This window comes from Trichoderma evansii, assembly GCF_050947405.1.
Source record: "Trichoderma evansii strain SZMC 28006 chromosome Unknown GGI43scaffold_2, whole genome shotgun sequence".
NCBI lineage: Eukaryota > Fungi > Ascomycota > Sordariomycetes > Hypocreales > Hypocreaceae > Trichoderma > Trichoderma evansii.
Genome location: NW_028145204.1, coordinates 528,277 through 554,136, shown reverse-complemented (window position 1 = coordinate 554,136; position 25,860 = coordinate 528,277). Strand labels below are relative to the sequence as shown.

General features: G+C 48.9%; 7 protein-coding genes across 7 annotated transcripts; 3 read left to right on the top strand and 4 right to left on the bottom strand.

Moving 5' to 3' along the window:
- Positions 1-312: 312 nt before the first annotated feature.
- On the top strand, positions 313-1,543 carry GGI43DRAFT_379277 (concanavalin A-like lectin/glucanase domain-containing protein; the record flags this gene model as incomplete). Its single annotated transcript, XM_083202813.1, has 2 exons — positions 313-415; positions 510-1,543. The coding sequence occupies 2 exons, from the start codon at positions 313-315 to the stop codon at positions 1,541-1,543; spliced, it is 1,137 nt and encodes a 378-aa protein (XP_083064716.1).
- Positions 1,544-2,619: 1,076 nt separating this feature from the next.
- Positions 2,620-5,789, bottom strand: GGI43DRAFT_420264 (DNA topoisomerase 1; the record flags this gene model as incomplete). The annotated part of the gene is made up of 6 exons (XM_083207793.1): positions 2,620-2,760; positions 2,814-3,263; positions 3,326-3,577; positions 3,642-5,261; positions 5,332-5,588; positions 5,735-5,789. 6 exons carry the CDS (start codon positions 5,787-5,789, stop codon positions 2,620-2,622), a joined length of 2,775 nt encoding a protein of 924 aa, XP_083064715.1.
- Positions 5,790-6,298: 509 nt separating this feature from the next.
- Positions 6,299-7,954, top strand: GGI43DRAFT_392715 (F1F0 ATP synthase subunit gamma). Its single transcript, XM_083204587.1, has 4 exons — positions 6,299-6,489; positions 6,718-7,304; positions 7,369-7,502; positions 7,570-7,954. Exons 1-4 carry the CDS (start codon positions 6,434-6,436, stop codon positions 7,696-7,698), a joined length of 906 nt encoding a protein of 301 aa, XP_083064714.1. The 5' UTR covers positions 6,299-6,433; the 3' UTR covers positions 7,699-7,954.
- Positions 7,955-8,201: 247 nt separating this feature from the next.
- Positions 8,202-14,727, bottom strand: GGI43DRAFT_420262 (Sec1-like protein; the record flags this gene model as incomplete). Its single annotated transcript, XM_083207792.1, has 6 exons — positions 8,202-11,160; positions 11,291-11,569; positions 12,485-12,563; positions 12,630-14,219; positions 14,377-14,572; positions 14,650-14,727. The coding sequence occupies 6 exons, from the start codon at positions 14,725-14,727 to the stop codon at positions 8,202-8,204; spliced, it is 5,181 nt and encodes a 1,726-aa protein (XP_083064713.1).
- Positions 14,728-15,306: 579 nt separating this feature from the next.
- On the bottom strand, positions 15,307-16,612 carry GGI43DRAFT_142592 (ubiquitin-conjugating enzyme/RWD-like protein). The gene is made up of 3 exons (XM_083199307.1): positions 16,006-16,612; positions 15,776-15,929; positions 15,307-15,708 (listed from the first exon to the last, which is right to left on the bottom strand). Exons 1-3 carry the CDS (start codon positions 16,051-16,053, stop codon positions 15,440-15,442), a joined length of 471 nt encoding a protein of 156 aa, XP_083064712.1. The 5' UTR covers positions 16,054-16,612; the 3' UTR covers positions 15,307-15,439.
- Positions 16,613-18,659: 2,047 nt separating this feature from the next.
- Positions 18,660-21,012, top strand: GGI43DRAFT_142036 (calmodulin-dependent protein kinase CMK2). The gene is made up of 6 exons (XM_083199305.1): positions 18,660-19,141; positions 19,336-19,387; positions 19,456-19,663; positions 19,726-19,882; positions 19,950-20,335; positions 20,393-21,012. The coding sequence occupies exons 1-6, from the start codon at positions 19,135-19,137 to the stop codon at positions 20,726-20,728; spliced, it is 1,146 nt and encodes a 381-aa protein (XP_083064711.1). The 5' UTR covers positions 18,660-19,134; the 3' UTR covers positions 20,729-21,012.
- On the bottom strand, positions 21,012-22,703 carry GGI43DRAFT_142279 (uncharacterized protein). The gene is made up of 2 exons (XM_083199306.1): positions 22,150-22,703; positions 21,012-22,087 (listed from the first exon to the last, which is right to left on the bottom strand). The coding sequence occupies exons 1-2, from the start codon at positions 22,462-22,464 to the stop codon at positions 21,215-21,217; spliced, it is 1,188 nt and encodes a 395-aa protein (XP_083064710.1). The 5' UTR covers positions 22,465-22,703; the 3' UTR covers positions 21,012-21,214.
- Between the last annotated feature and the right edge of the window lie 3,157 nt (positions 22,704-25,860).

Sequence of the window (25,860 nt, the reverse complement as noted above, 5' to 3'; positions counted from 1 at the left end):
TGGCTCGATTAAGCACCAGTCTGTTTACTTTGTACCAGCTTGGTAGTACGTTACACACGTACATAGGTACTGAAACGACAGAGCAGCATCTCGCAGCCTCAGCTCCCATCAGGTGTGAGCACGAATAGTATTTTTTTTTTCGCTCTCTTTCTCTTGCACTATCTTATCGGGCTTCCCCCTTGCGTGGCACTAGCACAGTCCTTCTGCCACACAAGCTGCACGAGGCTGCATCGCTTGCAGGGACCATCCTTTTCTGCTCTTGTTCCTGATTTCGACCCGTCACTTTTTTTTTTGGTACTCCTCTTTGCAGCCATGAGACGAGCGGCGAGCTTCGCCTACGGGGCTGTAGCTGTATTGGCGCTGCCGGGAGCAGTTTTGGCACAGACCTTTAGCCGGTGCAATCCATTGACAACGGGTAAGTTGATCTGTCACGGCCCTAGGGTCTGGTTCATTTGATTCAGTTGGATTTGCAATTGTGGACTAACCGAGATGTCTTTGCGACTTGCCAGGCTCATGTCCCGCGGACACGGCTCTGGGCATGAGCATCAATGTTGACTTTACCAAGGGCAGCGTCAACTCATTCGTCGCATCTGGTAACCCAACATACAACAGCAACGGCGCCTCGTTTACCGTTGCTTCTGGTGGTGATGCTCCACAGCTCACTTCCGTGTTTTACATCATGTTTGGCCGAGTGGAAGTCACCATGAAGGCTGCCCCTGGAGCTGGTATTGTCTCATCTGTGGTGCTGCAATCGGATGATCTTGATGAGATTGATATGGAGTGGCTTGGGGCTGAGCCAGACCAGATGCAGTCCAACTACTTTGGCAAAGGCCAAACCACATCTTACAACCGTGGAGAGTTTCACACCGTTTCGGGTACACAGGCAAACTGGATCACGTATACGGTGGACTGGACTCAAGACAGAATCGTTTGGATGGCGGGCGATTCTGTGCTGCGTACTCTGACCCAAGCTGATGCTGAGTCGAACCAATACCCGCAGACACCGATGCAGGTCAAGTTCGGTTCATGGGCCGGTGGTGATCCAGCCACCAATGCTCCAGGCACTGTCAAATGGGCTGAAGGTCCTACTGACTTTAGCAAAGGCCCCTTTACCATGATGGTACAGAGCATCAGTATCACAGACTACTCTACGGGCAAGCAATACGTCTACAGCAACACCTCTGGCTCATGGCAGTCGATTCAAGCCGTTGGCGGTAAAATCAACGGAAATGTGAACGGCCAGAACGGCCTCACTGTCACGGCCAGCACGCCTGGTAGCACGCCGTCGATTGTCCTATCCATTCCCGTGGGTGGCATCGGCACGGATAAAAACCCAGCTACTGCCACACAGACTGACTTCGCGTGGCTTGATGGCGTTACTCCTACAGGGGGCAGCATCCCTAGCGGATGGCATATGAATCCAAATGGCAGGATTGCGCGTGATAGCGCTGGCGCAGCATTAGGTGTGCCTACACTATCGCTAATGATGGTTGTGCTGGGCCATATCGCGATGGGTGCGCTGGCACTTGCTGTGAGAATATAATGATGAGAACACGAACGAACCGACGGCGGTTTTAATAGCTGATGCGTAATGAATGGTTGGAATGTATATATTGGGGAAGAAAGTGCCGATTGGGGTTTATAAACTGGCAAAAGAAGCGAGAGGCATGGTGCTCCACGCGGGGACTGCATTTTACTACGGCGTTACATGACGGCATAGTTTTGGATACTCATTATAGATAGCATGAGCATGAAGAGTACGATGGACAAGTTGACAGCCAAATTATGCTGTTTTGATATCAAATACTTTGTATATACTCCATGTATATAGACAGGTGTTAACTCACATACCAATGAAGTCGATGACAACCTGTACCCGTTGAACGATGCTGCATATACAATTTTCATTGACGTTGAAATGAAGCAGACATGAATGGAATCTCAAATCTACTAATTTGAAGGAAAAACGTAAAATAAAATCATCAATTAAAACAATACGGCATGGCTTAAGCGATACTAGCTCAAACCTATCTTAAAATTCCTCGCTATGTTTCTTGCTATCTCCTACACACGCCCCGATGCCCTCCCTCTCAATCTGATCCCCCGACGTAAAAAGAAAGAATCTCAGCAAAAAGACTTCTGCCCTCCCTCTCTACCTTTCACGACTCCGTCCATCGCCCTAGACACCCCGAAATAAGCACCATTGTGTGTGTGTGAGCCTCCTCCCATTTTTTCCGCTGTGCGCGTTCGACCATGTTCAAATGTTTCTTTTTTTCGCCGTCAACCCTCATAAACTCCATCGTACCATGTTTCGTGGGAGCCGTGAAAATAAAATGAAAACGAAAATAAAATAAATAGTTGTTAATAAAAAAAAAAGTGCTGTGTTTTGCTGCGCCGCGTCTACCTGAATGATATTGGGGCTGTATTCCTCAAGGTGCAGGTTGCCTGCCACCTCTTTCCGTAAATGTATATTGTATATATATATGCCTGTGTTTGTGGAGATTCGAAATGACTTCAAAGAAGAGGAACGAAAAATAGCAAAAAGCAACAAGTAAATAAGGAGAAATAGACTTTCTTTTAGCGAGCACTGTGAAAATCTTCGTCCCTGTGAATTCTGCTTTAGAATTCCCAGTCTTCTGCGTCTTCGACGGACTTGATAGCCCATCGGAACTTGTCTCGCAGAGTCTTGGAGAAGAATTTCTCAATAGGAACATCGAATTTCTTCGAGAATACTACCGTCAAACGAGGATCAATGTAGTTCTGCAGGCCATTGTTAGTACCTTTTGCATCAACTGCAATATTCTCAGACTTACAATCTTTGAAGTGCTCAGTGCAACCTCCTTGTTGCCATCACGGTCTTCGGCTTGAGTCTCCAAGACCCTGATGCGCTCATCAATCTTGTCGATAGAAGACAAAAATTTGTCTACTGACGCTCCTCTGCCCTCGGCCTCAACTTTGCCAGTTTTATTCTCCTTCTTGAATCTGGCTTCCATTTCCTTGACTGCCCCAAGGCGTTCCTTGAGCTCCTTTTCAGGCATGACTCGCTCCTTGTTAGCCTTGAGCTTCTCGTTGTCCTTTTCAAACTTCTTCTGAATCTTGGTGCGCAGTTCGTCAACCAAGAAGGCTTGATGCTCCTTGACCCATTCGTCATCGAGATCCTCATCTCGCACAAAATAAGCTGCGCCCTTCTTCTTCTTTTGAGTTGGATCAATGTCAAGCATCATCTTCTTTGTCCGCCATTTCTGGTACCTGAGGCCCTTAATCTAATATAGAGTTAGCAGCCTGGTTCCATTATACATATAGAGAGAAGGGGAGGAAAGCTTACGCGATCTCCAAGCTTTTGCATCTGCTGCTCGTGCCCTGCGCCAACAGTTCGCTTGTGGTTACAAAGAATGGCAACCTTGCGGTTGCAGTCATTGTACAGTTTCACCTTTTCCGCAATGGTTCCTCGAGAGCGTGGGTCCTTACCCAGCTCCTTGAGAAGTTCAGACATGGTGTGAGACGCGTTGTAAGTACGGAAGACCTTGGCAGTCAGTCCAGTCATGTAGCTGTTCAGGTGCTTGTTCAGTTGAGATGTCTAGAAGTTCGTTGTTAGTAATTATACTATGCTGCCTAGATCGAGTGAATGTAATGTTACTTACGTTAAGGCGATCGAAAAGATCATCACCGTCAGTCTTCGGTGCCTTCTTGAATAGCTTCAAATTTTTGAAAACCTGTGGATCCACGCGGGCTGTCTCGTTGTATCTGATACTGTCCTTACCCAAAAAGTCAAATGTGACTTGGTCTGGGGGCTGCAGGGAGATGTGCTCGTACTTCAGTGAGCAGCAGCCAACAGTATCGGCCTCGTTTTCCGTGTCTTTCTCATTTCCGGCTCTGAGAGCAAGCTTATCAATCAGGTACATGGCTGTAGCCCTTTGACGATCCGCCATAACCTCGCTCTTAAGATCTTTGGTATAATCTCGGCGGATCTTATCAATGTGCTTCTTGAGTTCACGAGCCTTCTCGAACTTTTTATAGTCACTCTGACCCTTGACGTCACTGGCAGCACCGAGCATGACATACTTGTAAGCGCCATTGATGTTTTCCTGCCACATGGCAAGCCATGTAGCTTTTTGGTCGTGCTGGACAGCTTTCCACTTATGTCCAGCTGGCGGAGTTGGGGTCTTGGCACCCTTGCCAATGTTGATGGTGATCTGCTCCGGTAACACTCGAGTCTTGACTTTGCCAGTCTTGGGGTGCTCTCCTCGACCACGGAATAAACTGGGAGGTTCCACTCGGAAGTTGCCAACTTTCTGCTTTCTTCCGTCCCACGTGCAGAAAAGATATGGAGCTTCGAGAGCGTCTTTTTCGGCCTTGGCAGCTGCCTTCTCCTCTTTGGTCATGGCCTTCTTGGCTTCATTCCTTGCCGCCCAATATTCTGCAATCTTAGAGAAATCACACAAGTCAAAGCTCTTGATGTCAATCTTATTTCCGCTCGCGTCTTTGGCGCCATACTTCTTGATGAAATCAGAGAAATCGGTAAAGAAATTTTTGCGGAAGACGGGGTTGTCAAGGTGATGGGTAGAAGCAGCGGTCATCATTGACGCCCAAAACGTAGCGACTTCTTCTGCTTCCGGACTGAGGGTCACAGGTTTGCCATCGTAGTACATCTTGACGTTCTTTGGGAGTGGTTGGTATTCCGGCGCAAAGAGAACCCCGTTGTGCTCAAGGGTGTTCCATTTGATGCTGTCATCCTCTCGCTTTGGCGCATTCCACCACTCGAATCCCTCTTCTTCTTCTTCATCGCTGGGTTCCTTGGACTTGCCCTTCTTAGCATCCTTTGTATCCTTTGCTGACGAAGCTCTCTTTTTGGCAGCGGCACTGGTAGCTTTGGACTTCTTGGCGATGGGTGCGTCTGAATCAGATTCATCCTTCTTTACAACCGTGGATTTTCTCTTTGTAGTCGCACCATTCGATTGTCGCTTATGGGATGACGCGAGAGGCAGGTCATCATCCGATTCGTTCTTTACAGCTTTCTTCGGGGCCGTCTTTGCCTTTGCCTTCGCGTCCTTAGCACGAATGGCTTTGGCCTCCAACTCAGCTTTCCTCTCGATGTCAGCCTTTTTCTTAGCGAGCTTAACACCGAGTGGCTGCTCATCAGAAGAGGACTGAGGTAGCGCAGTCTCTTTGTAAGACGGCGGCAGCTTCTTCCCTCTAGCCTTTAACATAGGCTCATCGTCTGAATCTGATTCCTGGACCCTTTTGGATCGTTGTCGTTTCGCCTGTAGCGCATAGCGTTAACTGACTGCACTTACACCATAATAGCCATCAAGGTTGAAGAACATCACCTACCAGAGGTTCACCATCACTTTCCGATTCATCCTTGTAATCAACCTTGGCGATCGACTCTCGTGACTTGCGCTTGGATCCGTTAGTAGATGGCGAATCCAAATCCATCTCGCCGTTCTCAACAGGTCCATTTCGGATGGATAAGCCTGCCATCCCAGAGGGCTTGGACATGGACTTATCCAAGGCGATGTCTTCGGCGCGAGATATCTTCGAGGATGACACTAGAGTTGATGCCACGGTTAGCCAGTTGCCAATGCTTACTTGCGCGCGATTCGACATGGAGGTGCGTCTCGACCGTAAGCGCCAGCGCAATCGCGTGTGTGCCAAGAATAGAGGCTGGGGGTTTGGAAACCGAAAGAAAATATAGAGAAAAAAAAAGTTAACATGTAAACTGGAGATGACTCACAACGCCCATTTGTCCTCGCAATAGGCATATCGTCGTCTGAACTGTCGAAAGCCATGGTTTGCAGCGTGGATCGGCTGGCACTCGATAGATGCAAGGCTCTGAATGAGGCGCGAGAGGCCAAAGGAATGTTGAAGCCGTGATTGCCAAATGCAAGGCCGAGGGAGAATCGGGGGAAAAAAGAGAAGAACAGATCTGCTGACTTTAGAGCAGGCTGGCGAGAATTTAACCCCGACAGCCTTAGGGCGAAAGAAAGTCTAAAGAAGGCAGAAAAGCTGGCGGAAAAGAGTTCAAGAAGGAACGCCTTCGTGTTTTCGGCTTGAAAAGCCTTATGCATCTATCGTCTTCGATGCAGCTACCCTAAATACGTGCTATAACGATATTCTGAAGGAGCCACTTTTCAATATCGCTGTAAAGGGTCCCGCCGCAACAATGGGATAACACTTTTCGCGGTACTCTGTACGCAAAAACTGTTAGTGCACGAGCAAGGCTGCAGCCCCCACACGTGCATATAGCAGTGGGTACCGGGATACTTTGGTCCTCCGTGCTCTCCCGTCGATTTGCCGAGAAAGTGAGCAAAACTGCAATCACTCAACCCGAACCGCATCCCCACGAACACCCCGTCAATTGATCCGCTGCGTCACGATCAATTGGGTCTGCGTTGACCAGAGGGCTTAGATTTGACTTCTCACACTTGCCACAATGTTGTCAAGGGCTGCCCGACCTGCTCTGCGAGCTGCAGTTGCAGCTCCCTCGCTGTAAGTTTTTTTTTGCTCTTCGGGAACTAGCATCTATAAGAATTTGTTATAGCCGCATCGAGTGGCCCGCGAACGAGTTTTGCGATTTTACGGGCGCCCCTACGACAACCAACGCGAAGGGCTGCGGCTACTGGGGGGATGCGATGGCGGATTTTTTCATTTACTGCTGAGAGGGGGGGGAAAATGAAAGTTCAACGGACTTATATGGGCTAATAATGACTGCTTTAGAGCTGCTGCTGGTCCCAGCACCGCTGCCACCTATGCGACTCTCCGTGAGATCGAGACTCGTTTGAAGTCCATTCGAAACATCGAGAAGATCACAAACACCATGAAGATCGTCGCCTCTACCAAGCTCACCCGTGCTACCCGCAGCATGAACGACTCCCGCAAGTACGGACAGACCTCCAACGAGGTCTTCGAGGCTGCTGAGACCACCGCCGCCGAGGCCGAGGAGAAGAAGTCCCTCGTCATCGTCTGCTCTTCCGACAAGGGTCTTTGCGGTGGTATTCACTCTGGAATGTCCCGTACCATTCGTCGCCTTTTCGCCGAGGGTGAGAACTTCGACCTGGTCCTCATTGGTGAGAAGAGCAAGGCTCAGCTGCAGCGAACCAACTCCAAGAACATCCAGCTCAGCTTCGCCGGCATTGGCAAGGACATTCCTACCTTTGCCGACGCCCAGGCCATCGCCGACCAGATCGTCAACCTGCCCACCGAGTACACCGACGTTAAGATCTTGTATAACAAGTTCATCAACGCCACCAGCTACGAGCCCACCTTCATTGAGGCATTTTCCGAGGAGGCTATTTCCCAGTCCCGTATGTTACGCATGCTATTCTACAACATTTTTTTAAGCAGTAAATGATACTAACAGCCAAATAGCCAACATCTCTGCCTTCGAGGTTGAGGACGACGCTCTTGGCAACCTCCGCGAGTACAGCCTTGCCAACTCCCTCTACTGGGCTCTGGCTGAGGGCCACGCCTGCGAGCAGTCTGCCCGACGAAACGCTATGGACGTAAGTTTTTACTATTTTTTCTGCATGAATTTTTTTTCATTTTCAAATGCTAATTAAAACATCTCAGAACGCCTCCAAGAACGCTGGTGAGATGATTGGCAAGTACCAGATTCTGTACAACCGTACCCGACAGGCTGTCATTACCGGGGAGCTGGTCGAAATTATCACTGGTGCTACTGCCTCCGCCGATATGTAAAAAGAAGAAGAATAAAGTTACATCTTTTTTTATGTTGGTAGAAAGAGCTGGCGCGCTGAGCTTTTTTCATCCTTTGTAATATCGAAGCTAGAGGTTACCCAGCGCGGTGGTCCCCAGCCAGTGTATCAAACCCACAAATAAATTTTCTTAGTAGATCAAAGGGAAAAAAACCAAAAGTGTATAGCTCCAAGAACTAAAATTCTTGTACCAAGATGAGAAAGTGAAAAATAAATGATTGAATCACATAATGAGAAAATAGACTTAGGAAGATATCCGATTGATTAATAGGTGCCCAGGTAGGTATGGAGTACTTATAAGCTATAGACATGTAACATACATCAAATCCACTCCATTAAAACTGCCCTGCGCCAAATCATGGTACCTATCCTCAATGTAAAAATATGGCTTTATAAAAGTTTCCCACGATCCTGTGAGTCCTGAAAAGAGAAGACATCCAAACGCCGTGGTTTTAAATGCTTACAACGAGAAGGTCTCTCGTCATGTTACAATTCCAACTCGCTATCTCGGACCTCCGTGTAGCTCACATTCCTTGCCCGACGATGCTTTGGCGTCATCGAGAGATCTTCCGGTCCCTCCTCCGGGCCCGGCAGGCTGGGATGGTCTTTTTCGTAGGCGGCTCGGATGGCGATAGCTTCGCGATCCCACTTCTCAGCTAGCTCGTTATACTCTTTCATGGCTTGTAAATAGAGCCTCTTTTGTTCAGCGGCCTGCTCCTCGTACGGCTTTCGCTCGTCTGAAGTAGTTTCTTTCCACATACGGGACATCATGATGCGGACTTCATTGGGCACCGACCGGCTTCTGCCAGGTTTACGGCTTGCTTCGCACCTCTTTTTCGCGGCCTCGAAATGGGTTTTGCTAAATATGATATAGGCGCTGCCGGACACCTTGTTTGGACGGAGCGGCCGTTCGCCAATCTTTGAAAGGACATATTCCCATACTTCTATCTCGTATGCTTCCAAGCGTGCCTGCCGGGGATCCTTAGCCGCCTCCTTACGTTTATGCAGCAAAAGTGAGTCCCTCGGGAGGACAAGAGGAGTTGGAACTTCAATGGGACCGATCATTGCTTCTAGTATTTCAGAGGCAGCACGTAGTCCTGATAGGTATGCTCCGTGCACAGTTGCAGGGTGTGTGCCAATGGTGTGCTCTCCAGCGAAGAATAGGTTGCCTGTAGACTGGGCCATAATGTTATAATCATCTGGCTGCATGTCGGGCGCAGCAGAAGAGTAGCTTCCACGGGCAAACCGATCCGAACCCCATCTTGTCACTACTGTCTCTACGGGATATGGGACATCTTTACCAAATACGCTCCTCAAAATCTCTGTGGCTTCGGCGACAAGGCTGTCATTGCTCGTGTGCTCTGTATCAAAGCCGGCATCGCCAGCCATAAGCGCGATCAAACAGGGCAGGCCAGTTGTATTGGAAACGTTGAACCACTGGAAGAAGCGTCCACGGTTCAGACCGTAATCTTGCTGAGATGTGCTGTGTCGATTAGGAGCATCTCTGAGCACACCGAATATATGTCTATTCGAATCCCAGAATACCCTGTCGTAAAGTAAGACGACCTTGTTGAGGATGCCAAAGCCTAGTCGGCCAACCACATCCGCCTTCTCAGAAGGCATTGGAGGTTCAAAAGTCACATTTCCTTGTTTTAGGACGCCCAGCGGGATTGTGCAGACGACAGCGTCTGCTTCCATCTTTGTACCATCTTCGCTTTCAATGGTAGCGGGGCCATCAAAGCTTTCCCCGTGATACGTGATGTTTTGGACGGGGAATTTGGTAATAATGTTGAGCGGCGATGGGCATTGGAGCAGGCCGCGGGCGACGCTTTGGTATCCGCCAACAACCATTGTGTGATTGCCTTCCCATTCGTTGCCTGCATCAATGTCCCAGAGACCGAGACTTAGCTTATGCAGGTTCGTAGCATTGCTGTATTCTAAATTGGCAATGTGCCAGTTTATCAATCGGTGATCTTGTGCGTTTAAATCAACAATATTCTTGTACTGTGTGATGGCATGATCCAAAACTGATCCTAGCGTTGCTTCCTCCAAGGAGCTGGCTTGGGTCAAATCCAGACTGCCCTTTTCTGCTGCCCCTGGTTTAATATTCCACCCCATAAGTCTTGCCTTTTCTGATGCTTTTAGAGTTGCAGGAACACCGGGTTCGGTATGTACTCGTCCTGTCAGTTTGTCTGCAGACACTGGGACCATATTTACAGTTTCCGGTACGCTTTGTTGCGATACTGAGGGGGCATCGGGAAGCGCAGCGGTCGCTTCTTCGGCTTGGATGATCGACTTGGAGCCATCTCCAAGACTATCCCGACCTTCGTCGAGAAGATCACGATTGCCCTCAATCAGCTTGGATTGCTGAAACTTATACTTGAATTCGCTGACACGATCTAAACAATCATTGTAGAGCTTCTCAACCAGAAGATCCCTCACTGGATCTACGGGTTTGCCATTGCTGTCGTAAATTGTAGTCTCAGCAGTAAGCGCATGGTATGGTATTCCCAGCTGCCCACGGACAATAACATTCATGGGATTGCCACGATCAAAGCCTGTGATTATCATACCGCCCATCTCGGCAGTATGCCGCTTCCCTTTGAACTCAGGCTCAGTCCCAGCTGGCTTTGTTTTGAATTCGCGAGAATATACTCTGCCGCCAACACGACTTCTACCTTCGAGAACGATCACTTTTGGTATCTCCTCTCCTCTTGCATAGAATCGGCCTGCATATTGTGTAAATAGGCCCTCTAACTGTCTGGCGCAGGATAAGCCTGAGATACCTGCTCCGATAACAGCGATGGTCTTTCGCTTCTTTGCAGGCGACCCGTTCCTGGACTCGAATTGGGGTTTAGGAAGCTGTACGCAGCCATAATTGATGTACCCGTGGCGAACTAGCCAGTCGTAGCACACGTTTGCAGCATCAAACCAACGTGCATTTGCACATCCGACTGCATCTTGCCGCGTTACACCAACTGACGGCTGCTTCATCCATATACGCAGTATACCGTTTCTGATGTTTAGATATGTCGTAACTTGAGTATGAGATATGTGATGTCGTAGGAAATGATACTCTCCAGGATGCAGCGCGTATGGATTAAGCCGCGATGATTCAGCAGCGGCGATGCACTCGCTAGCATATTGATATGATGGGATATCTGTTGGAATAGATGACTTTGGCCGAATATTGAAAGTTAAACTCTCGATATCATGGCGATGCGATGAGGCCGAGAAATTTGACGTAGCCTCAATAAACTGAGGATGAGTAGGTAATTCGGTCTCGATAGGCGTCGTGGCTTTACTAGAGACAATAGAAGGGGTAGATGAAGGCCCTGAAAGCTCCGTCAAGGCAGAGTACGAGGAGGAGAATGACTCAGCAAAGGCGTCCTCCTTGGGTTCGGCTTGCCGTGGGACATTATCGTTGTACTGAGGCCTTTCATCACTATTGAGTTGTTAGGAAGAAGAAAAAATATTAAAGTCGTTATGAACGATAGACCAAATAAAGAGATGACAAAATTGTTCGCAGATTTTTTTTTTTTTCTCTTGGGGTGTTGGTGGTGGCCAAAACTCACTCCGTGCCGAGATGCATAGACTCTTCCGGGTCTTGGGATGATATGTTGCTGCTCAATTCCATATCTTCTGTCCACACGACAATCTCAGGCGCGACCTCTGAAGACTCATCCGATGAGCCTTGCCTCGATACCTGGGGAGTGCTTAGACTGCTGCTGGGTGACACCGCTATATGACCCTGATTGTTGGTGACGGACTCGGGCGCTAAGCTTGATATCGATGAAGAGTCGATGTCTTGCGCGTGCGAAAAAATCTGCCCAGCCGGTACTTCCTTTTCCAGACTGAGGTGATTCTCGAAAACAGTTGCCATGGCGAATATTCTAACCAGGCACCTGCTCTAACGACAGCTAGGACGGGTCGGCGTCGATATATGAGAGGCTACGGATGTCGGAATGGCGACGGTGTTTTGGAGGTCGATACTCGGCAGTATGTCATACATATACAGCATGACGCTGGGCAAATGCATCATATCATGAGAGTGTCTGCCATGGAGAGCCTCTGTCTAATCGGGATGTCAGCCAAAGGGCCCCATTGATCTCACTGCCCGGTGTATATATACCTATTGTTGTAAGCGGAATAAGTTGGCCTGGAGGTTTCAGCGGCTGAAGAGCGTTCTAAAGGAGTAGTGGTTACAAGGGCTGCACTGCAACTTCGAGATGGGCTGGGATCATTGATTATTGGGCCATTGAATGAGTTTTCAGCTGGGAACAAAACGAGTCCAGCAGCGCAGCCGTTCGTATTTTACTGCAAGGAAGGGCCAATGAGCAGGAATAATATAGGCCATCAGCTCATCACGGCCCCTCAAGAACGCCGAGTTCAATCGCATAGGCACTGGTCACGTGGGACGGGCAATCCAATCGCGACGCTCTCTGATGTGGGGCGCGCTCTACTCCGAACTAATCCGGTGGTATTTCGAGTTATGAGCTCCGGACGAACTTCAAACAACCAGGCATCAGCGATGAGACAGCGCGACTGAGATTATAGGAAGAAAACGGAAAGAAGAGGAAGGGAAGGGAAAGCAGGGAAAGAAGAAAAAAAAGAGGCTTCCATTTCAAAATGTCGATCAAGGTGCTTGCATGCCACACAGAATTTATCTCCCACCGACCAGTACGCCGCCAAACTCCAAATATCGTTTCACGACTCGATGCGCCAAAGCCTATGGGCTGTTGGGCAGCGGCGTCTCTTTGCGAGCGAACGCTTCTTTCTCGATTGCCGCATCCATCATCCTGTTCCCGCTGATTATAGAAGTCGCACAGATTACTATATTTCTCCGATCTGAGAAGGATGTTAGCTTTTGCACTAGCTGGCATGTACCGCGTCCGCGTCCTTCGCATGACTTACCCTCCTCCTGCTTCGCGATGAATCTCAGCGCGGCGATTTCTGTAAATGTAACGCCTCCGATAAAGACAACAAAGACCGTCTGCTTGTGCCCGCTGCCGGATAACAAGGCCCTTGCTTTGACGGCCTTATCCTCGCCCTTTTGAAGTTCATAAAATGTCTGGCCCCTAACGTGCTTGACGGCTTCATCAAATCCGTGCCATCCTTGGGCTCCCGCACCAGGGACAGTACCGCTGGCATTCGCCGCGCCATTTCCTTTCGTAATAGATAAAAGATATTGCTTCTGAAGAACGCTTTGTACAAGTCGGATGGAAAGAGGAGCATAGCCACTGTAAACGTATGCGATGTCATTGGGGTCATCCTCCTGCACTTCGTCGACAATTAGGCGCAACTGCTTCCGTAGGTATGTGTAGTTGGTTTTGTTGCCGTCGGCGCCAGCATTGCCCGCCATTGGGATCATCCCCGCTAGAGGAGATGAGCGCGATAGAAATAGCTGCAGCTTCTCGAGATTGTTGAGTGTGAGCAGATGTTGGTAGCCATATCCTTGAAGTATCAGACGCTTGAACTGCTCAAAATCCTTGGGCTTTATTCCTCCAGATATGCACGAGTAGATGCAGAGCAATCGAAGCGTCTCCCGCAAGGGGGCGTCTCTAGCAATGAGCTCTTCGATGCCGTCGAATTGAGACGATGGGTCGGCACCAGCAGCAAGGTTCTGCTGGACTTCGAGAAGGCCCTTGAACAAATCAGTTCGTGTGTGCTTGATGATTTCTTCAGCAAGGCCGGTATGTATCCTCGCGCTTTGGTGTTCTTGTTGGTAGCCGGGCAGTTGGCTCACGAATTCTTTCAGCTCGGCAATCGTCTTCGTCTTGTGCTTGCTCTCGTAATCCGATTGTACCTTTTGAAGACGCCGGGCGACTTTGTTAAGCAGTCCGCCCACGATGGCGAAATTGGCGTTTCGTAATTGCTCATATAGCTTGTCGCTGGAATCGAGCTGTACCGTCCGCTTCCTGCTTTGTGAGGTGGCCGCTGAAGATTGCGCCGGTGCTCCGACGATGGTTGTGTCAACCTTGGCCTGGTTATTTTGGATTTCAAAAATCTCATCAATGAGTCCCTCATATGTCAACTGCGTGAGCAGTGGCGTAACAAAATCGACTTCACGATCGATAATGATGACACTCTCGTTCGTAGTGCTGGGCGTCAGCGCTGTTTTGACATCGCTTCCATCTTCACCCGCCAGCCGTTCCTGACGCATACGGACGAGGAGATCTGCTACCCGCTTCGCGTTGTCACCTTTTCCAATAATTCTCGGGAAAAGCCCGTGGTTCTGCTGCACTTCCATGAGCGCTTTGGCCATAAGAAAGTTTGGTGTGATATCTTTGGACAGGTAGAGGTCCTTGAAGGAATCCTCCAGCTCAAGCGATAGGACATCATCTTCGAGCGGGAAGAAGAGCAGCGGCAGTTCAGATATGTTGACATCGCCTAGAACGCCGGCTTCTTCGAGCAGTTGATCGGACACAAGGGTGCGACGTGGCACCCAGAATACGTGGAAGTCATGAGTCGTCTGGCTCTCACGTTGAATTCGCTTAATCTGCGCTGGAGGGGCACATTGCGTCAGCTCACTCACTGCAGCTGCCAGCTAGCTAACCACTTCATCTCAGACAGACCATGACATTTGAAATCAATGGGACTGAATATGGCTCTGGGGAAACAGAGTAGGGCGCCCGCATGGGTATCGCTTCCTGCGTCTTACCTGCTATGGCCTCGGCATGCCGACCACACTCGCCTCTGGCCACAAAGACGACGTTGCGCTGGCTCGCATCCACATTGTTGTTCTCTAGGATGAAGAACTTGTCGACCCCGTACTCTTGAAGCGTGGCGACCTTGACGATTGTACCGATGGGGCCGACAAGGCTGCGATCAAACACGAGGTTCTTCTTGCCGCGGACCTACAGATTGCGTGAAAGCTGCTGGTTAGCAGGGCAGCGCTCCCAGAGAACTCTCAGCGACAGTGAGCCTTACTTACACCCTCGAGCAGGTAGAGCAGGTCCTTTCGAGCTTTGGCTCGGATCTGCTCGGTGCTGAATTCCGCGCGGGGAGCCATGATTTGCCCGCGGCAGAGAGCTCGTGGGGGATATTTTGTGCTGGGTGAGGCAGCTGGGGAGCTTAGTTCTAGTGCAGGTTCATGGTTTCGCAGCCAGGAGTGAAAGTGTGGCTGACCGCCCAGCTCACTGAGGTTAGCCCCACCTCGCCTGCTTTAGAGGGGGAGAGGTGTCACTGCTGGCATAATAAAGTAGCGGAGGGGGCGACGTCATATGTCCAGGCCTCTTTGGGCATATCATGGCAATCATGCCATGGATGAGAATAATTATTGCTTCTGATTTGCCGCAAAAGCAAGAAAGGCGTCATTTTTAACACTATATACGGCCTAAAATAAAAAGAGCAGAACCCCCCAATTCTATAAGCTGTCCGTATACGCATATGGGCGTCTTCCAGGCTACAAAAGGTACTTGAGCCCTCCCCGCCAGTCTCTGCTCTTAGTTGCGCCATGCACGACTCTGCGCGAGGCGCCGAATCAAGAGCCCATACTACTCCGTAATAGCCGCCGAAAAAAAATCTCGCTTGGCCCCAAAAAAATCAGCAGATAGAAGACCCTAGACAAGCGGTGATATGTGTCTAGTTCCATGCCGCAAGAAGGGGTTGTATAATGAACGCCGATGAGCCATTGTGACCGCTGAAATAATGCAAGAACCCTCCGGAGGGACAAAAGAGAAGAGAAAACAAAAAAGGCGCTGTTATCTATAGAGTTGTGGCTGTTACACAGTGTTGTCGTGATACAAGAATTCTATATCTCGCGGTCGTTGTCTGTTCCCACGCACAAACTCTTCATCGCCAGGCGGTCGCTCGTTCTTGCTGTTGCTGGTAAGCATACTTTGTATACTCATGCAGATACTCTCGGCGCTTTGTACAGGGCTCCATCCCTGATTTCCTAAGAGGTCAAGACATATTATTCCGTTCGAGTAGATGTGCGGGTGCATGGGGACTGGGCGGGCTGGTTTCTCGATGAAAGTGACCTCTGGAGGCTCTGGCATGTCTGTTAGACCTCTGATTGCTTTGAGGGCGGCGAGGGGGTGCCGGCAGCATGGATTTACCTATCGGGTATGAATCAGAGAAGACAAATTTCAGTCGATAAACTGTATCGTTGTAGAGAGGGTTGTTGTCCAAGACACGAATGTCAAATAGCCATTCCTTCAAGTCGTTGCCGTCCACGAGCTCTATACCAGGCGGCAGACCAAACTTATCAATCTAACGTAGTGTCAGCTCTTGAGAAGGGTATCCATGCCAGCCAACTGCGCGACGGCGAAGCAGGGAGATATCTTACCTTTTGACGCTCCTTGGCCACTCTCTTCGTTCGCATTCCCGTAGCCATGTTGTATTCGCTGCACAGGGAGTTTCTATTGAGAGGCGCAAATCGAAAATGATGATGACAGGTTTGTGTAGTTTGCGTTGGTGGCTAAGGTTAGTAGTATTGAAGTTTGTACTTGCACGGGCTAGCTGTGCGGCAGCATTCAATGTTTTAAACGCGCTGGAGGGGTTGGATCATGTGTGGCGCTGGTGCAGCGTAGTTATGACCTTTTTTTCCTCCCTTGCTTTTTCGGCCTTTGTTTCAATAGCAAAAATCAGGCCAACGAGGTCTTTTTTGCGGATCTTTTGAACCACCAGCGTGTGCAGTGCATGATTCAAGACGTTGTAGTGCAGCAGCAGCGCTTGTTGTGCAGCCAACCGTAGCCATTCAGCGCCTAAGCAGGTCTGACAGGTACATACCCGTGTACTTCTTTTGTCAGGTGACGGCTGCTGTAGAAATGCAGAATGCAGAATGCAGGCTGAAAAGGCTGTAGTAAGCGCTTGTAGATGCACGCATACGTCTCATGCAGGATATAGCCAGCAATAATAGCATTGATTTTATATGCATCGTAGCTTCGGTTTCTTTAGCTCGCCAGTATTCTTTGCTAACGTTTGGCGAATTGTTGCCCGCCTATGGTGTAGATATGCACATGCACTTTCTTCCCACCACCACCATCTTAAGTCAGCAATTCTGCAATTCTGTTCCCAGTATTTAACGACAAAGGAGCTGAACATGATTGGTTCTTCTTCTAAAAAGAGTAAAAAGAAAAACAAGAGAGATTGAACAAGAAACGCATTAATATTTATGAAGCTGCCCACGACCTATTGATAGTTTAGTAATATCAAAGTGTTTGTTTGGCCGACCTTTATGAAAAGAGGGAGGCTTAATCTCACATTCGCCCAGAAAACACTCTCTAGTCCACAGCATAAGGCTCAGGAATAAGTGCCTGCGCTGAGTTTGCCCAACTCACATCCACAGCGATGTGATGTAGACTGATGAGCGCTATGTTTTGGTTCAGAGTCTTAGCTGCTACATTTAACAAATGCTTTTAGGAGGATAGGAAAAATGGCACTTTGGAGTGCAGGTTAACATAAAAGTCTTTAATCTAGGGCACTCGCCTAGGAGGTTGTACTGGATGAGAATAAGTGTTGTGCTGAAAACAAAGAAAATGTGCTTGAAAACGTCAATAAAACTGTAAGTTCAATGATTGATGGCGTTATAATAATTAACAGTCGTAATGAACAGCTCAAGGATGTGTCTATCAACCTCTAGTATATGTCAGGGGAAGGATGTTGTTGATCATCAAAAATAATACGCAGCTCTGTATTGATACCAAATGGTGTCGTATAGTTTATACACCTTGGGAGGCCTCGCCGATCACCTCATTGATATCTTTTTCCGTAGAGTAAGTTTTGTAATCTGGTAAAACTCACCCGTATTTGTTACAGAAACAGACCGTGAGGATGAGGCAGCCAATACAGCGTTTGATCTCAGCAGTATTCTGTTAGTAACAAACATACGAATAGAATCAGAATCTGTGAAAAGAGATAGACCTCTGCATTCAACAAACGTATTTCACGATGTCATTCTGTGGTCTTCCTGAGAATGCCTCATCGCGGATCTGACTTGGCCAAGGTTCCTAGAGCCCTAGGCCAGATTGTAAGACTCGACAATGACTTTTTGGAATCTCCCTCCAGTCCATGGACGAAAATGACGTCCACCACGTCAATATTTCCGGGATCATACAAGGTATTTAATCCTACCTACTTCATATGGATAAACAAATGCGACATGATAATTAGTGCCCTCTACTAGCCGCGCAAGCGCGAATAACATAAATAAATCCCACGGGGTTGGCGAACGCTATCATTCCAAAATCGAAACACACGACCCACTGCGAGAGGCCGCTCGCCAGGGATTGATTATTATACACTTGAAGTCTGATGCAGCGAATAAGCAGCCCTAATCAGCCTTGCAAGAAGCCGTAAAAACTGCTATTGGACGAGTCGGCAGTCGTCTTGGCATATCGCACATTGCATATCGGAAAGACGACGGAGGCCGCCTAGCCAACGACAACCTCTCTCTGTGCGCATGTACATGCAGGCTTACTTTGCGGATGGTGGTTGTCTCGAAACCCAAGCGAGGGCGCATTTGCATCGAACTTGGGCTGTCTGTATGGCAGTTTCTCCGCCCAGTAGCTGAGCCACAGCCCAGATGTAGTGACGTCTTAGTATCTGCCATCCAATTCGTGCCTCTTTCTGTGCTGTGTTAGACATCGCCGATGATGAAATCTCCCGTTGGCCAGACCAGAGGAGATGGAGACCTTGTCGCGGGCACAGCCACGAAGCCACCCCGACACTGGCGAGAAATGCCGACATACCTGCGATTTTGACGCAGGGCTGTTGATATTTACTGCTGCGTGGGGGCCTTTCCTTACTCAGGAATTAGTTAATTTTACATGTGCTTGTACAGCACAGAGGCATGTACACGCATCCGTGAGAAGACTATTTTCGCATTCTAGTTTGAAACTGTAGTCAGAATTATGCTACATAGCTTTAAGGAATAAGCTCGCTGATGCTAGGCCTCCTAGTAGAGCTATAGGTGCTATATTCAGCTAAAGGTACCAGACTACTTTGCAGCAGGAGGATGGCACGGTAGGGTGGTGCTGGGTTTTGTTAGTTGATATACAGTGCTCGTTGTACTGCTTCGGTACCTTGGCGGCGACAGACTCTCCATCTCTCCTTGCACCATCCCCACTATGCAGGTATGGCTATGGTGCTAGTGCCCCTTTGGCTGACGGCTGGAAACCGCCAGGCCTGATGAGGGGCTAATATTTTACTCGGGTCGTATTTAATCTCAGCCGTCGCTGTAGCTCCTTCAGCTTTTGGCTCTATCGTCCTGGTCCTTTGTGGCGCCTCGTCTCTCCCCTTCCTCTTCCTCTTGGGCTGCCTCTCGCCACTTTCTGCGCAGGGTTTAATTATCGTGCGACTCCTTTTCCTAGGCGACTTTTGCAAGTTTTTAGGCCCTGTGTGCTTGAACCGCTTTGAATCGCAGCTTGGCTTGGATACCGCTCCTCGAGCTGAAGATACCCCGCCAGACATCAAGATGAGTTGTAAGTCGCATTTCTTTTACACCGCCGTATGTGAACAAAGACAGGAGCAGTGCTATCTGCGAAGCTCTCAAGAGCTGTCGTATCTGAAAAACATTACTCTCTTTCTTTGTCCCTCCTATTCCCAGTATTCAACAATGCTTGGAACCCCCAACCATCATGTGCTGGTTGCTAACAGGCACGCTCCCTGGATACAGTCGCCAACATGCTGAACCGCCTCCATGGGCAACCCGAGAGCTATGAGAAAAAGTACGATGCATAACCTCAGAGACTACCGACATTGAACTCAGCATTAACGATTCGAACTCTTAAAATAGATCGAAGTATAAGTTCGGACGCACCCTCGGTGCTGGTACCTATGGCGTCGTTCGCGAGGCGGACGGCCCTACTGGCAAGGTTGCCGTCAAGATTATCTTGAAGAAGAACGTCAAAGGCAACGAGCAGATGGTCTATGACGAGCTTTCCATGCTGCAGCGACTGAAGCACCCTCATATTGTCAAGTTTGTCGACTGGTTCGAGTCTAGAGTGCGTTGACATCTTGGGGGAGGGAGGAGGAGGCTGACAAGCCTGCTAACCATACGCTATAGGACAAATTCTACATTGTCACTCAGCTGGCTACAGGAGGAGAGCTTTTCGATCGCATTTGCGACAAGGGCAAGTTTACCGAGAAAGATGCCTCGCAAACCATTAAGCAGGTCCTTGACGCCGTTGACTACCTGCACAAGAATGACGTCGTCCACAGAGGTGTGTAGTATTGCCTAGAAGCTGAGTCTACTCAAGTATTCCAAGCAAGACTAACATAAAATCGCAGATCTCAAGCCTGAGAACCTCATCTATGTTACTGCTGAAGACGACTCTGATCTCGTCTTGGCCGATTTCGGTATTGCCAAGACGCTGGATAGCAAGGACGAAACACTCAAGACCATGGCTGGATCTTTTGGTTATGCGGCCCCCGAAGTGATGGCCAAGAAGGGCCACGGAAAGCCGGTAGACATGTGGTCTATGGGCGTCATCACCTACACCCTGCTCTGCGGCTACTCTCCCTTCCGAAGCGAGAACCTGCAGGACCTTCTTGATGAGTGCACAAGGGGCAGCGTCGTGTTCCACGAGAGATACTGGAAGGATGTCAGCCCTGATGCGAAGGACTTTATCAACCGTCTCCTTGTCCCGGAGCCTGATCAGAGATGGACCAGCGAGGTACTATTCGCCCCCTTTACCGTATTCAGACAGGGATACGAGCTAACAAACTCATAGCAAGCGTTGGGCCACATCTGGTTGAGCGGCAAGAACGCCACCGACCACAACTTGCTGCCAGAAATCGAGGCCTTCCGCAGAAGGTCCCGCCTCCGTCGCGCCATCGAAATTGTCAAGCTCCAAAACAGAATCAACAAGCTCAAAGAACACGAAGAAGACCCCGAAAACTCTGATATGGGAGACGTGCAAGGTGGCCAAGAAAAGGGAGACGGCGCTCGATTGCACGCTCTGGGCCTCTTTGCACTCAAGGATGCCAAGCAGAAGCAGGAGACGCTGCAGATTGAGGAAGAAATGGGAAAGGAGGCGAAGCGGCGTAGCTTTAGCGAGGCTTCTTAAGTGCTCGCGTCTCGAAAGAGAAGGACCGGTTATAAGGAAGTTTTTTTGGGATATTCTTTTTTTGGTCTCTTGTTTTACCATTTTTTTGGTTTTCCGAAATATAATTTTCTTTGTTTTCGCGACAATGGTTAAGCAAAGTATTTTGAGATAGGATGTGAATAGCAATCAGTGTACAAGGCAATTTGGCTCACTTTTAGACCAAAAGGAAAGGCAAATGGTGCAGTTCAAGTAAAACAGAGCTTTTAAAGGCGTCTTTTGTCCTTTTCTCTATCATATTCCAATCTGGAGGTCTATTTACTTTTCCCACGAGCGCCTTCATAGCAAGCATACCGTATGCAACCCATAACCAATATCTATCAATGCCAAAAAAAATCCAATCAAACAATGCAAACCCCAAAGTCTAGCCAATAACAGCAATAAAACAACAATATTTTTCAATTTCAGTTTTACTTTTTACTTTTTACTTTTTTGCCTTTTCGTCCAACCCTAATTGATATCCTCCAAGGCCCTCTCTCGAAGTGCCTCGTACTTTCGGAAGTCAAAACGCTGTCTCTTCCAGCCGTTGGCCCTCAGCCGCTCAATCCGCGTACGCAACTCCAGGCTACGCATTTCCTCACTGAGGATTTGCGGAGGCTGGGGCTTCTCTGCGGCGGCAAGATCACGCTCTAACCATTCCAGGTGAGAGGCGATTTGGCGCTGCAGGCTGGCAAGCACAGTGCAGTAGTGGTGGACGGAACGGGCATGGAGGAAGCTGTCTGCAGCAGTGGGAGTATCGAAGTAGCTGTCATCGTCGTCCTGGATAGTGCTATATTCGGAATTTGTAGGAGAAGGGAGCGGAAACTGTTGTTTTCCAGAACTGGGACGCAGTGGCGCCGGGTAGAAAGCCGGAGGCTCAGGAGTAGGCTGGCGGACACACCAGTCCTCGTCAAAACCGAGGGTTGGCGAGTCTGGGCGAATAAAAGGTTCATAGTTAGACTCGTGCAAAGGTTCATAGGAGGGCACGTCACAAAAGGCGACGCGCTTCTTTTGCTTGGGCCGGCTTCCGGGGCTCTTTAAACAGCTGTCTAGGGAGCTGATAGAGAGTGAAGCAGAGCTTCCGGAGGAGATTGTAGAGAATGATGCATCCGACCCAAAAGGAGTATGTCGGCTAGACATTGGAGAGAGTGATCGAGAGGATGGGCGCCGCTTAGTAGCGTCGTCCTCTTTGGCGAGATGAGATGCGGCGCGATAGTGGTCCCGGGCCTGGAGGAGGAGCTTCATCCGATAAGGAGAGGTGTGATGAAGAGAGCGGACTTGTATTTCAAGAGCGGATGCGGCGTAGAAACGGATGTAGATCAGGCATGCTGTCTCTGGCTTGTGCTGGGAAATATCATGTTAGTAAAATTGCAACAAGACTCATCGTTGCGTGAAGTATATCTCACCGAATCTTTCATGTTATCTAGAATCTCTTGACATCTCATAGAGCAGTGCCGGTATTTTCGGTTGACGAAGTCCCTTTTGATCTCAGCCAACGCTTTCTTCCACTGAGAAGGCGTAGAAGGAGCTGGTCTGGGTGTAATGAGAGGCTCAGGAATCATGCGCTCGCGCGTTGCTTGCCGGAACTGCATCTCAGCTGTTCTTGGCTTGTATGGCGTGGGCTTCCAAGATGTGGCATTTGATTTGTCGTCTGAGTAAGAGGCTGTCATTTTTGATGCTGGAATGAGCGCGCTCATGCGAAGGGGGATCAGACCCGGCATGTTGAAGATGAGCTTGAAAGTTGATGAATGGGGTTCCGACTTTTAGAAGGAAGATGTGACTGAGCCGGGTTGTTGATCAGATAAGAGAATGTGTGGGAAGACTGAAAATAATACTTGATGATGCAGTGTCGTAACAGCGTACTGAAAGAGGAAATTGCAAAGAACTAGGGATGTATGTATATATTTGAACACAGATATATTAGGGAAAGTTCAGGAGATGCGAGAGAGTGGCAGCGATAATGAAAGGCTTGGAGACGAAGAGTAGTATGTATTATTCACGTAAAAATGGAAACTGCTTGTTTGAATTCAAACCGCAGAACGAAAGAGAAGATGATAAGTATACTGGTAAAACTAATGAATGGCAGGGAAAGGGAGGAGTGAGTGGCAGGATGCAAGACAATAAGGATGGAGAAGCTGGTAGAAGTACGATTTCAAAAACCGTCCAGCCAAGGGAGGGAGAGACTGCGAGTTGAGCTTTTTAAGGATTGGCCTGTACGAAGTACAATGAGAGTGAAAACGGCGACAAAAGTCGAGTACGCGAGGGACGGGAGAGAAAAAAGAAAAGAGAGAAATGAAAAAGCAAAAACGCTCGTGCGTGTCTAAGACTGACAGACACAACACAGACGTTTACCAGCATCCCGGGGGTCCGCTCACAGAGGGGTGATTTAAACTCGCTACCTCGGGGAAGAGCGTTCATCTTCCTGGCCCTTTTCCTGGATCTCTTTTCATCTCACTGTCCCTTTCTTTCGTTTGATTGGTGCGTCATCCACATCCCCTGCTGTTAGCGAGCAGTGTTGGGCCTCTTTCCTGCGGCGGCGCTGTTATGTTTTGGCTCCTTGCTGAGGATACTGTAACCCTCCAACAGCGTAATAAAGAGGCGTCCCGGGAGACTGGTGAAAAGCCCGCTTCCAACAATACGGTCGTGCTGCAACGTTAGCAGCCGGCTTCCCTGGTCCCAGTCCCCCTATTGCCCTTGCACCCTGCTGCCATTCAGCGGCCAACCGGTATAGCTACCGCAAAAGAGTGGCGCCGACCGGGATGGGACGCCGGCTTTTGCAGGCCCAGACGAGGTTCCTGGGCTCTTGGGACGGCGCACTTGCGGCCCTTCCCCCCTGGATCCCGCTTCCCCGGGCTCCTTGCCTTGTAAATTGTGGCGCTCCCAGGCACGAAGACGAGATTGTGAAATTGGAGAGACCAGGGCCGCTGGGCTACACAGGCGGCAACACCTTGTTTGTTGCCTGCAAGCCACCGTTTGGATGGGCAAATGAGCAGCGAAATTTTTGCAATCCGAGGTAGCACCAGGACGCAGTAAGATTGCCTTGTAGCATTGGGTACGATCCCAGCAACTTTGCGTCCCGTGACAAACACATGTAGGAAGGAGGTTGTCAGTGCACTGAACCTCGCTGCAAGTGAGCTTTGATGAGAGCAAGAACGACAGACAGGCGGGTGGAGTACATGGCACCTGCGCTGTCGTTCATACGAAGTAGCTGTCGTTCATTCCCCATATCCAAATGCGCCACCCGCATCTATTAAAGCCGGTGCATCACCAAGGCAGGTCCTGCCGCAGTGCCATCCCCAGCCGCCTGCATTGACGCGAAACCAAATCCTCCTTGAGCCGGCAGACCCTGTTACCGTGTTTCGCGTCTTCTTCTTGGGAATGCGCGCTGCAATATTCATATGCATGTTGCTACGGTATGCATCAACGTCTCTTATTTTGTTGTTGTTTCTTAATATTCTCTTTAGGTAGGTAGCCCTGTTAAGCATGTCTGCCTTTCCGTCTTATAACCTACTTCTGCATGTAAGTCCAACCACATAATGCAATCTAGATACCAAGAACCAACAAACATGCCAGAGCATATCATCATTTAGACACTAACTACTAAGCTGTTTAATCACTACTGCTTATCTTCCCGCTTGAGGGGGGGGGGGGGGGAATAAGGAAAGACAACAACAAAGGGAAAGAAAGAAAAAGAAAAGAGGCCGAAACGAGAAATTCTCACCTGCATGCAAGAGTCACCGGGAGCCACTTCCCTGCAGCGAACTGAGACACCATCCCAGCGAGCAAAACTTTTTCTTCTTTGCATTTTGCCTGGTTTCAGCGTGTCACGATGCGTCCGTTCGCTAACCGTTTGCTCGTCTAGCCTAGTGATTACTCTCTCCTCTCCTTTTGGGGCTTTGCAGTCCGTGCTTTTGCGCTTTCTTTTCTTTTTCTTCTTTTCTTTTTGTCATTATAGTTCGGAATTACAGCTCATATTTACCTCATTTCAGTTTCCGGCATCCGAGAGAAGGGTGTCTCCAAACGAATTTTAATATTTTGACGGTACTTCCTGTACTCCGTAAAAAGAAGCACAAAGTGGCAGTGCCTCTCAATAATTCCATCTCTCCGCAACCTATGTGTCACCATTCTGAGCCTTATACTACTGGGTAAGTACGGAACGGCAAACCAATAAAATTCCGTAAAAGTTCTGTTGTCTTTGCCGATGTTGTTGGTGCTATCAGCATCAATGGCTCATCTTGCTGAATCGTATCTGTAGATGACTCCAAGATCTTTATCTTGTATCAGATTAATATATGAAAATGTGATGACTGATGTCTATATCTGTAACAAATCAGGCATTATGATCATATCACTTAAGGCTGTCTTATTAAATCCGACACCTTAATACAAAGTAGGGTATTTCCTGTGTCAAGGATGCTGGACCCCGAAAGCTTGGTACCTGGTATGCATCACCCAAGCTACAGCGACCCTCTGTGCCCTCTCCATAATTGCATGTACATTATGCAGATGACGTCGGTCACGCATTAGCCTTTGTAATATTACCCACTGTGCCCAAGTGCATTGCATCGTCGAAGCCTCTGTGCGACTACACCGAAGAGTAATGTTGTTCTTAACACCGATGCGTTATCTTCTATGATATGTGACGTGGGCTTCTCCTTATCAACTACCTATCACAGATCAAACTACATCTACTAACAGTTAGGCTCACCGGGTATATCTCCGTCATTGTTAAATCTAGCCAGCACGGACGGTCAAGAGCCCAACTGCAGGTATTAGACGATGGAGAACATACCTAGTGGGTGAAATATCATAGGGCGTACCATTCCTTTTTCTTCCTTGTTGTGTAACGCATATCACGTAAACGAAAACCCGATTATATCATCGATAGTGGGACTTCTCAGTTTTTTCTCTTGCATCGTTATCTCAAATACATAAACACCAACTCAGTGGCTAACACTCGGTTATGTAGGGGGCCCAACAGGCATATCACCAAGCACATACATGTAAGCCCCCAACGGCCTTCCCCCCCTTGCCGTTCCAGCTAAAACCGACTTTGCGGCCGACTTGTTGTCCGATTACAATTCAGGGCTGACTCCATACCGGAGACCATCGCTTTC

What these genes read in the sequence shown, in the direction of transcription:
- GGI43DRAFT_142279 (XM_083199306.1), bottom strand. Translation starts at nt 22,464, where the DNA reads ATGCCGGGTCTGATCCCCCTTCGCATGAGCGCGCTCATTCCAGCATCA. An exon ending in TAGATAACATGAAAGATTCG is followed by an intron (nt 22,088 to 22,149) that starts GTGAGATATACT and finishes GATATTTCCCAG; the next exon opens with CACAAGCCAGAGACAGCATG.
- GGI43DRAFT_142592 (XM_083199307.1), bottom strand. Translation starts at nt 16,053, where the DNA reads ATGGCTACGGGAATGCGAACGAAGAGAGTGGCCAAGGAGCGTCAAAAG. An exon ending in TGGCCAAGGAGCGTCAAAAG is followed by an intron (nt 15,930 to 16,005) that starts GTAAGATATCTC and finishes ACACTACGTTAG; the next exon opens with ATTGATAAGTTTGGTCTGCC. An exon ending in CTCTGATTCATACCCGATAG is followed by an intron (nt 15,709 to 15,775) that starts GTAAATCCATGC and finishes CAGACATGCCAG; the next exon opens with AGCCTCCAGAGGTCACTTTC.
- GGI43DRAFT_392715 (XM_083204587.1), top strand. Translation starts at nt 6,434, where the DNA reads ATGTTGTCAAGGGCTGCCCGACCTGCTCTGCGAGCTGCAGTTGCAGCT. An exon ending in GCAGTTGCAGCTCCCTCGCT is followed by an intron (nt 6,490 to 6,717) that starts GTAAGTTTTTTT and finishes TGACTGCTTTAG; the next exon opens with AGCTGCTGCTGGTCCCAGCA. An exon ending in CCCGACGAAACGCTATGGAC is followed by an intron (nt 7,503 to 7,569) that starts GTAAGTTTTTAC and finishes AAAACATCTCAG; the next exon opens with AACGCCTCCAAGAACGCTGG.
- GGI43DRAFT_142036 (XM_083199305.1), top strand. An exon ending in CCCGAGAGCTATGAGAAAAA is followed by an intron (nt 19,388 to 19,455) that starts GTACGATGCATA and finishes CTCTTAAAATAG; the next exon opens with ATCGAAGTATAAGTTCGGAC. An exon ending in ATCAGAGATGGACCAGCGAG is followed by an intron (nt 20,336 to 20,392) that starts GTACTATTCGCC and finishes ACAAACTCATAG; the next exon opens with CAAGCGTTGGGCCACATCTG.